This window comes from Papaver somniferum, unplaced genomic scaffold, assembly GCF_003573695.1.
Source record: "Papaver somniferum cultivar HN1 unplaced genomic scaffold, ASM357369v1 unplaced-scaffold_21, whole genome shotgun sequence".
Lineage (NCBI taxonomy): Eukaryota > Viridiplantae > Streptophyta > Magnoliopsida > Ranunculales > Papaveraceae > Papaver > Papaver somniferum.
The window spans coordinates 11,941,610-11,952,079 of NW_020631041.1; the positions used below are offsets into that span (position 1 = coordinate 11,941,610).

General features: G+C 37.0%; 2 protein-coding genes across 2 annotated transcripts; both read left to right on the forward strand.

Moving 5' to 3' along the window:
• The first annotated feature begins 1,758 nt into the window (after positions 1-1,758).
• On the forward strand, positions 1,759-3,628 carry LOC113339419 (cytochrome P450 76A2-like). The gene is made up of 2 exons (XM_026584702.1): positions 1,759-2,748; positions 2,856-3,628. The coding sequence occupies exons 1-2, from the start codon at positions 1,807-1,809 to the stop codon at positions 3,486-3,488; spliced, it is 1,575 nt and encodes a 524-aa protein (XP_026440487.1). The 5' UTR covers positions 1,759-1,806; the 3' UTR covers positions 3,489-3,628.
• A 1,314-nt stretch (positions 3,629-4,942) lies between these two features.
• Positions 4,943-6,076, forward strand: LOC113339603. Its single transcript, XM_026584844.1, has 2 exons — positions 4,943-5,807; positions 5,913-6,076. Exons 1-2 carry the CDS (start codon positions 4,943-4,945, stop codon positions 6,074-6,076), a joined length of 1,029 nt encoding a protein of 342 aa, XP_026440629.1.
• Positions 6,077-10,470: the final 4,394 nt, after the last annotated feature.

Genomic DNA, 10,470 nt, shown 5'->3' on the forward strand with positions numbered 1-10,470 from the left:
GAATTCGGAAGTATTTATCATTTTAGACACAATTTTAGAAAACTAAATGTTTATCCATTATGCAAACCATCACAAAGGATACATATTATAAAGCCATATTTTGTTTATACATCAACTAATTTTCCGTTACAATTAATAAATGTATGTACATGTTTCAAAAAAAAAAGCAAAAAATTATGTATGTAATCCCTATGTTTCAAGAAAAAAGTGTTACTTTCACTTTAGACACAGTAAAATTGAATACATAGTCATTATGCAAACCACCACAAAGAATGCGTAACACATCACACAACCATATTTTGTTTTATGGATTGACTAATTTTCCGTTTCTGGAAAAGTGATACTTTCACTCCGTTTCAGCAAAATTGATACTTTCGTTCCGTTTCTGAAACGGGGCGAAAGTATCACTTTTTCTGAAACAAGTCGAAAGTATCACTTTTTCTCAAACGGGGCGAAAGTATTATTTATTCTGAAACTGAGGGAAGAAACGGGGCGAAAGTATCACTTTTGCTGAAACGGAGTGAAAGTATCACTTTTTCTCAAACGGGGCGAAAGTATTATTTATTCTGAAACTGAGGGAAAGTATATCACTTTTTCTGAAACTGAGGGAAAGTATCACTTTTTTCTGAAACAAGGTGAAAATATCATTTTTTCTGAAACAAGACGAAAGTAATCGCAAACGGTTGGCCCTCCCACCGTGACAACGGTTGTACTAGTAGTATTGAGTTATAGGTAAATGGTTTAGTAAACCTAATTTTGATCATTTCAAATAATAGTGTTGAAACTCTGCTCCCTTCCATCCGGGAGGTCAGGTTCGAACCCTTGTAATAGCTAAAATGGAGCCGATTTATAAGTGGTTTAGGGACAACTGTATTAAACTACGAAAGTAAAATAAAATAAAATTATGTCAAAATCTACAGACTACATGGACCTCAAGAAACCAAAGAGTCCGAATTTGTGAAACAGGTAATCACTAGCTAGTTGATTGCCCGGGAATTTGTAAGAGGTCTTTTTTTTTTTTTTTTTTTCTTTTGCCAAAAAGGTCTAAGTTGGATCCCGGGGGTTTATCCCGTGATTCTAATGTCTACTTAGTTGATTAGAGGGTGTCCTAAAGATATAATAAATGTTTAAGTTACCCTTTCACAAAAAAAAATCCAGTTCTCTGATCCCAATCAACAATCTAAAATCAATCATCGACAACCCAAAATAAATCCATCAACTAAACCAAAAAAAGGAAAAAAAAAACAACACTAAATTTTGTAATCCTAATTAACAACAACCCAAAATCACTCCGCTCCATGTGACTGTGTTATTTGCTCCCACTCCGCTTCATGTGATTGTGTTATTTGCTCCGAGACGGGGATGTTATGCATTTTTGCTCTAGTAGCTCACTAGATATATTTTCCATTCAAGGGTAATTAGGTTGTTCCTTGAGGAGCACGTCCAGACATATGCATCAAAAAAGACGGGCAACCTCGCACCTCTACGTCTTGAGACGGTTCCAGATCTCCTTGCTAAAACAGAATATATTAAATCTAATAATTCAACAACTTAGGATGGCTTTATATATCCAGCCAATTGTAGATTTGAAGTATAGCATGATTGCATCAATTTAATTTAATGCAAGTTGTATGGTATGATGTACTATCATTTGATTATATTACATTATCATAATATGGAACAGCAAGGCATCGACTGGAGCTATCAAATTTCAATGGTTGCGTGCTGCCCCAAAAGCAAAACTTGGAATTACTTGTGTCCATATACAGAAACTGCATCTTGAAGCTTTCCATCTCACTGAACGACATGTTTGTTCCGGGAACCGTTTTCCTTGCAGTGGCACTGGCAGCTCCGCTCTTCCTCGTTCTCCTACTCCGTATTTTCCATGGAGGAAAAAGTAAAACCAATTCAAGCCGGTTACCACCGGGTCCTCCAAGTTGGCCAGTGATTGGGAACCTCTTGGATTTAGGCACGAATCCACGCAAAGTATTCAAGAGGCCACACCAAATGCTCGTTGAACTTCAACAAAAATATGGACCTGTATTCATGCTACGCCTGGGTGCAGTGAACACACTGGTTATAGGCTCAGCAGATGTTGCTATGGAGTTTTTCAAAAACCATGACCAGGCTTTTATAAACCGTGTTTTGCCAAAGATTTTTAACGTAGTCGTAGATGAACATGGTAATAACATGACTCCATTCAATCAGCATGGATCACATTGGCGGATGATGAGACGACTATATGCGACCACGCTCTTCTCCGGCCCGATGCTACAAAATACTATTGGTAAACGAAGACGATTTGTAGATCGTATAATAGAATGGATATCAGTAGAAGAAAAGGCGGGTAGAAGTGTTGAGTTAAACCTCTTGATTTTCATCTCTCAGGTTAATCTAATAGGTGATCTATTGTTTTCAAGGGATCTTATGGATCTTAAATCTGGTACCAGGGATGAATTCTTTGTATTGGTTAACGAGATAGCAACAATAATTAAAACGCCAAATCTAGCCGATTTATTTTCATGGCTAGGGAATTCAGATCCACAAAATTTGACCAAGAGAATGAAGAAGGCATGGGATGCATCCTTAAATATCGTTGATGGTATTGCAAAGGAGCGGATGCGCATGGGTTTAGTATGCAAGAGTGACGAGCAAAAGGATTTTTTAGATGTGTTGATGGATTTTGAAGGCGATGGCAAAGATGAAGCATGGAAATTCTCAGACAGACAAATAAATTTGTTCGCGCTGGTGAGTAAATTCATATTCACACACTATAACGAACCATCCACATCCTAATCTTTTATATGCATAGAGATAATATGTTTTTTCTTTTTTCTTTTGTTAATTCAATGTAGGAATTGGTAGCTGGTTCAACAGATACAATAGCTAGCGTCATTGAATGGGCAATGACAGAACTTCTTCGCAATCCGGAGGCAATGAAGAAGGTTAACGCTGAAATTTCTCAAGTTGTTGGTTACGACAGAAAGATCGAGGAAAAAGATATTGAAAGTCTACCTTATCTATGGGCAGTACTCAAAGAAGCACTGCGATTACATCCAGTGGCTCCTTTCCTAATACCACGAATTAATGTTGAAGAAACAAACTTCATGGGGTATCTGATACCTAAGGACACCGTAGTGTTGGTTAATGCTTGGGGCATTGGAAGGGAATCAGCTTCATGGGATGATCCATTCTCGTTCAATCCGGATCGTTTCTTAGGAACCAATGTTCATTACCATGGACAACATTTTGGTTTCTTGCCGTTTGGAAGTGGAAGACGTATCTGTCCTGGCATCCCGCTGACCCAACAAGTTCTTCCAATAGTGCTTGGATCATTGCTCCAATCATTTGACTGGGCGCTTGAAAGTGCCGTAACACCTGAATCCATAGACATGGGCGAATCATACACGGTGGTACTGCACAAGACAATTCCATTAAAAGTGATGCCAACAACCAAGAGTATCGGCAGGCAGCCTAACTTAGTTTAACTTCAAATGGTTAGGGTGCCTCGGTACTTCTAACGAGTAAAAAATAATGTTGTATTTTTTTTTTTTTGGAGTTCGAACAAGATTTATAACTGATGTTTATTTTAATATTTCTTATTAAAATGCTATTTAACACAGAGCCATTTCATTGCAAATTTGCAAGGCAGCTGAATGCAAAAATGATAATGAGAGATTTTGAAAGAAATCATGGAAAATCACTACGAGCACTTATATTTTTGAGACAATTATTAAAGCATCAGAAAAGGTTTTTTATAAAAAGATGTACAAAGCATCACTTGATTTACAATATTTAAGCAACAACGGCATCCCATTTGAAAAGGATGCAACTAATTGGAATTGACTCAAATGTATTGCCATTAGACAACAACAGAATTACATCCCATTTTAACAAGAAGTATAATCTCATTATTTGTCTTGTGCTTACCTCCAAAAACTTTGTTGTTAACGTTCATTCTACGGCAACCGATAGCATAAGGTAGTATCTTCCAAATATTTCTGTCTTTTCCACTGGAAGGATTTTGGTTTCGCAATAATGTAGTACAAATTTTTGTTGAGAATTGGCAGTGAAAGAGAAGCTAGTCTTCATCTTCCCTTTCCAGAGTAGGAAAAGATAACAGGAACATTTTTGTTTTAGCAACACCAACCAAAGTGTCACGGAAAAACTAAGTAACACATTGCTTTTGTAACAGTGAAAGTGTCGCTGAAGTTATTATTGAATTTGCAACATATTTATACGCGAAAATATCGGCACGTATCGTTATTTGCAACAGTTAACTAGTGTCGCGGAGAATTACGTTGTTATCAACACGCGATAACAGGAGTTTGCTAATTTCAGATTAAGAATCATAAATTAACATCAGTCATCGTTCTCTCTCCTCTCTTCAATGACGTGGCAAGGGATTTCAAGGCGATTTTTTTAGGGTAAAAATTTCTTCAATTTCTCCATGGCTGGAGGCGCGAATCCTCCTCTTTCAATCCCTCCATCGAGTTTAATCTAGAGAAAACCCTTCTAAATCATCTTCTAACTCCAGTTTCAACATTGATTTGGAAGATTTTCCAAGATTGTCGAGTTCATCAACTCCATCTGGAATTGATGGCGTTTCAAATCCTATTTCTACTGATAATCAAAACTGGATTTCTTGTCTCTACAATCCTGCTAGGACAACGACAAACACAAAACTTGGATTTGATGAACCTAAAATCATCGATGGAGAACCTATTGCCTTCTTCTCATCAGGTGAGCTTCAACCTCACATTGAATTGAATGAATCTCTTGTTGTGGGGTACTTCATGGGTAAGAGACCTGATTTTCTATTTGTGAAAGAGAGTTTAACAACTCAATGGAAAACAAAGGGGATTTTTCTATGACTATCTACGGTGAACAAGTTTTCATGTTCAAATTTTCACTAGAAGAGGATAGAACAAGAATTTTAGAAATGGGTTCTCTGTATATTTCTAGTAGATTGTTCTTAATTCGTCCATGGTCTCCATTTATTGAACAACATATTGGTTCAATTAGATCTGTACCTGTATGGATGATAATTAGAGATTTGCCAATTCATCTTTGGAATGCTACTGGATTTTCTAGGATTTGTAGTCTTGTAAGAACTTCAATTATGACTGATACTCCTATAGCAATGAATACTAGAATGTCCTTTGCTAGAGTTTGTGTAAAAATTAATTCAACCTGCACCTTTCCTTCAGAGCTTCCTTATCAAATTGACGATAAAAAGTATAAGGTGAGGGTTGAATATCCATGGAAGCCTACTCTATGTTCTTTTTGTAAGAGTTTTGGGCACTCAAGTGCTAAGTGTGGTTCCAATCCTGCACCTAAGTACAAAAAAAGGTGGGTTCCTAAAACTAGCAATGCTGCAACAACCACTACGAAAGTTCATGAGACTAGTGCAGGGGAGACAACAGAAGCGGTTACAAGGTCTGTGCACCAAGACTTGGAGGTGGTGGCTCAATCAAAGGAGAATTTGACTGCTGGTATACAACATGATGGGGTCATAGAAGTGGCAGTGGAACCTTCAATAGAAAATTGGACTGTTTGTAATAAAAAGAAGAAGAAATCAAACAAAAAAGGTACTTCGCAAGTTCAACCTTGCTCCCTGAACCCTTTTTCTGTTTTAGATACATGCGCTGATAGTGTGAATGCAGAATTAGATGAATCTTTGACAGGGAGTAGAGAAGAAGAAATTAGAGAACAAGAGGGTAACAAGGAAGTCAGCGATGACAAAGTAACAATTGAATCTTGTGGTGATTCTAGTGAAGAGTCGGGCTATGAAACAAATAATGAAGGTATGGAAGTTAAGAAGATGAAAACTCTAGAAGAAATACCTAGAAGGAGACCTATGACTTAGGAGCAAAAGGTTGACAATCTTATGAATGTTAGTGCTTTGTTAGGTATTGGAGGAAAGAAAGCCGACATTAAAAATGTATTCAGTGGCATGGTAGAAAGGCAATCCAAGATAAACCTTGAAAAAGAACTCGCTAAAGTAAATTGGCCTGGGGTTACAAACAATGATATGCTTGGTAGAGGGAAAAGAACCCCTGCTAGGAAGAAATAGACTGCGGCCTTTGTTTTTATGTCTTTTGTTTTAAGCTCTTTGAAGCTGAGAGCGTGAGCCGTATGCCTTTGTTAGTTGTTGTTAAGGCTTGTAGGCCTTATTCAGTTTAGTTCTCTTTTGCCACAGTTGATTAGTGCTTTCTTCTTGTGTAATTCTCTTTTTTCTTTCCTTTTCAATAAAATTTTAACCTTTTAAGTGAAAACAAAAGAATAAAAAAATCATAAATTAACTCTTATGGGATTAATCATTACATGAGAATCGTGCTGCCAAAACACAAAAATGGATTAAATTAATTTTTTTTTAACAGTTAAGAAACTAAGTGTTACTGTACATGAGATCTAGCGATATTAAGATACAATAATCGATAAGTCATTTGTTAATAAATACAACGATACAAATGCTCAGTGCTATAAAAAAAAATAGTTCAGAATCCATCGGTTGAATAAAAATTATTTTAATATATGAAATGGGAACCAAGCGAATCAACTAAGATCAAAAGGGACATATAATCTTAAATGCCACATGGTTTCCTGCTGTAACCAGAAATTTGCCCATATCCTTGGAAGTAATTTGTCTTTGATACGAAGTCCACCGCTTTCTCCATCTCCTGTAGTACAGTTAGCAGATGGAGGTACTGATAATATTTCTTTAAGACATCATTCCAAGCCACGACGATTTTCCATGTAGAGTTTTTGGCGACAAGCAATGATTTTACTAGAAAGAGGACAACAACGAAGTCATTTTCTTTTCGTATATCAAAAACATTTTTTTTGATCAGTATTGGTGCTGGCGAGTTTTGAATTCAAATTACTGGTATCTATAAAATATTTGTGCTGGCGAATATCGAACTCAAATTACTGGTATCATCATTCAATAACTTTACCACTATATCACAGTGACAACGATTATATCAAAAACTTTTATAAAAGACAAAGAATAATTACAAAAATCACATCAATGGTAACAAGACGGACTAGCAGACAAAGCGGCGTGCGACGACGCATTAGCAAACCTATCGACAACCATCTGGGATCATATAACACCTCTGTGCATTAGTCCTACTGTAATGGCAGATTCTATAAGTTACAACGTACCCTCGTGTAATTTCATCCTCACTTTATAAATCTTATGCTTAAAATAAAAAACATGAAAAGAGAGCCATTATGACCCAAAAACATGAAAACTAATTAAAACGATGATAAGCAATGCCGGACCATTGCAACATGAGCAAAATCGGGTCTTATTAATGACACCCTCAGTTAAAGAAAACCCTCTTTTAGGACCATTGCACAACATGAGCCATTATGCCCTAGCTAATGCCGGACTATTACCCTGCACCCGCAGCGCCAGGATTATCAATAGATGTTCCATCACAGAATAAGAGGATATTATTGTTGTTTGACAGATTCCAAGAGCACACCTTAGGATTGGTAAACTTGGTCTTGCAAAACACATTTGCACCTTCAGAATAGACTTTGTTTCTAAGGTTCTACAATTCGTAACGAATTGCAAGGTTTGCAACAACCCAATAATCTTTTATTATCCCAGCTTTACCTTTTATCCCAGCTTTACCTTTTGCAACTTTGTACGAGCTTATCAAATCCTGCAATGGGTTGATGTTGATCTGGCAATCCAAGTACACACCCTCACAGAAAATATGCAATACCACGTTATAGGGGTGTAAATTAGGCCCGCCAACACATTTATGGCACAACCTAGCACGTTAAAATTCGAGCACAACACGCAACACGGGCACATCATGTTAGCTTAGTGTGCTGCACTGTACTAGTTAAATAGACACATCAACAGGGCACAACATGCAACACATGTAAGCATACGACACAGCGCAACGCGACACGCGAAGAAAGCACGCCACATCATGCATGAAGTACTACACTATACATCAAATTTCATGCATATTTCACGAAAAAATCTTTATCTAGCCTGTTTTTGACATTTTATTTTCGGAATGCAAATTTATTTCTATAATAGTACATATGCTAACTAAAATATTAAAAAAATACTTACTTTCAAAAATATAAAATAAGTGTGCTAGCACAACAACACATCATGTTTATTTTTCTGGCACAACAGAGTACGTCATTTAGCACGGCACAACATCGCACATCTGACTCTCTGACACAACCAATCACAACACGGAACACGCTAAGTACGGGACTTCGTGGGCTGGACTGTACCGGGACGACATGTTTTACACCTCTACCACGTTATATGGTCCAAGGATTCACATGTAACACCTAACCAAGGGGTTTTGAATTGAGCTTTGCTAGACGTACCGAAATCAAGCACCGAGTAAGATCGCACGGATTTAATGAAACACTCTGTTCATTGGGATCCTAGTTAGCAATTCGGGATTCGACAAATGTACGGAACGGTAAACGTACGAGTATTATACGGTTTTGTAAAATCCAGATTCGGTCCAAAATTCGGTCAACGGGACGTGATTCGTCAGTAATTCGGAACGACATATGTACGTGTATAATTCGATTTATAAATGTGAGTTCGGCTCTGAAAATTCGGTATCTATATATAACAAATAATTTGTATTTATAAGGTCATAGACCAATTTTATGCATATGTGTGAGTTATTTAAAGAAAAAATAAACTGAATATGATGATATTAATTATATATACAACATTAGTCATCCAAGAGGACGTCATATGGTGGTTTAGATGTTTGGTTAGTGATTTTGAAATCTCTCTCACCTTCACCTTCACCTTCAAATCTCTTCAGTCATTTTTGTTTCATAAAAATTACAACACATTTAATATTGGGTTGTGTATGCTCGGGAGGCAGTAAAGTCCAAAAAGTAGGGTCTTTGAAAACGTAAAAGCTAAAGACTTTATGGCAAATTAAACGGACGTATCATTCGGGATACATAAAATTCGTGAACGATTCGCAAATAATCCGGGAATGCCACATAATATGCGACTTGGGTTCGGAGTTGCAAACGTTCGCGAATAAAACGGTAAAATTCGTTAAGGATGGGTAGAAATGGGTCTCACACTCCTCTCACACGGTGCCCACCGCGGTACCTTTTCTCGGGTTCATCTATACTTTCCGTTTTGAATTATCAACAATAGCGTACGTCCTGTGTAGCACAACTTTCCCCGTCATATCCTTACAAATTCCCATATATTTGTGCAGCTAAGGATGGGTGCATCACACTTCTCCAGATGAACTGTTGAGAAATTAATTAATTATCGCATGTAACTCACGCTACATTAATGGAAAATCCATTCTTTCTAATAATTTAATAATTCAAATGGGATCTTATCGAATCAACTAACCTCGAAAGGAACATTAGATATGTATATAGTTTGCCCGTATCTCCACCATCTTCCAAGCAGATATATATATATGATTAAAAACATGCATGATTGTACGTAAAGTCACAATCATTCTCTTATTTTTTCTTTTTGTATAATACAACTGATAAGAAAATGGTTGTGACTTTACGTACAATGGTTGTACAGAAAGTTGACGCACAACCATTGTATTTGACTTTACGTACAAGAGAAAATTGACTCTTTCAGGGTAACCTAGTTTGGAATTTTATTTGACGCACAACCATTGTATTTCAAGGCGAGTGCGAAGTTTAAAATGTTAAATTGAATCATAAAAGTCACAGAAAGTTACTGTAAAACTTTTGTTTCTGTGACATTTATCAGGAGTCGAAAAAGGTAATAGTAACGCTTCTGTCATTCCAGCACATACAGAAATGTCGTGGAAATTTCAGTAACACTTGCATAAAGTACCCCGAAAACAGTTGGTACGTTTGTTGAATTTGCAACAGCTGTCGTGGAAAATATAGGCACAAATCTATTATTCAAGTTCCACCATGTTTGTTTACTCCTGACTCATCTGAGTCGTCTGGATCTGAATCATCTGGATCTGAGTGAAATCACCTGACTCATCTGAATCTGAGTCGATATGTTTGTTTTGAGTCAGATCTGACTCATCTGACTCGGAAATAAGTGAGTCAGTGGGTTGGTCCCATGAGTCAGGGGTATTTTGTTACCTGACTCAAATAAATCCGAGTCAGGGGTTATGTCTGAGTCAGATCTGACTCAAAATGGAAAACAAACGGTCTGACTGCTGACTCGGTCCGAGTCAGGGGTTAACTCAGATTCAGATGCCGAGTCAGCTGCAAACAAACAAGTTCTTCGACATCACATACAAACAGTGTCGCTGAAAACTTTGGTGTTATGCAGTCGGAGTAGCAGCAGGGTTTCGCTAATTCTAGATTAAAATTCATACTTCAATGCTTCTGAAAATTAATCGTTACATAAGATTCGTTCGTGTAAGACACCTTAATGGATTTACTTTGAACTAAACTTTTAGTATTTAACACTTGAAACTAATTTTTTCC

What these genes read in the sequence shown, in the direction of transcription:
- LOC113339419 (XM_026584702.1), top strand. Translation starts at nt 1,807, where the DNA reads ATGTTTGTTCCGGGAACCGTTTTCCTTGCAGTGGCACTGGCAGCTCCG. An exon ending in AAATAAATTTGTTCGCGCTG is followed by an intron (nt 2,749 to 2,855) that starts GTGAGTAAATTC and finishes AATTCAATGTAG; the next exon opens with GAATTGGTAGCTGGTTCAAC.
- LOC113339603 (XM_026584844.1), top strand. Translation starts at nt 4,943, where the DNA reads ATGGGTTCTCTGTATATTTCTAGTAGATTGTTCTTAATTCGTCCATGG. An exon ending in CTATGAAACAAATAATGAAG is followed by an intron (nt 5,808 to 5,912) that starts GTATGGAAGTTA and finishes GTGCTTTGTTAG; the next exon opens with GTATTGGAGGAAAGAAAGCC.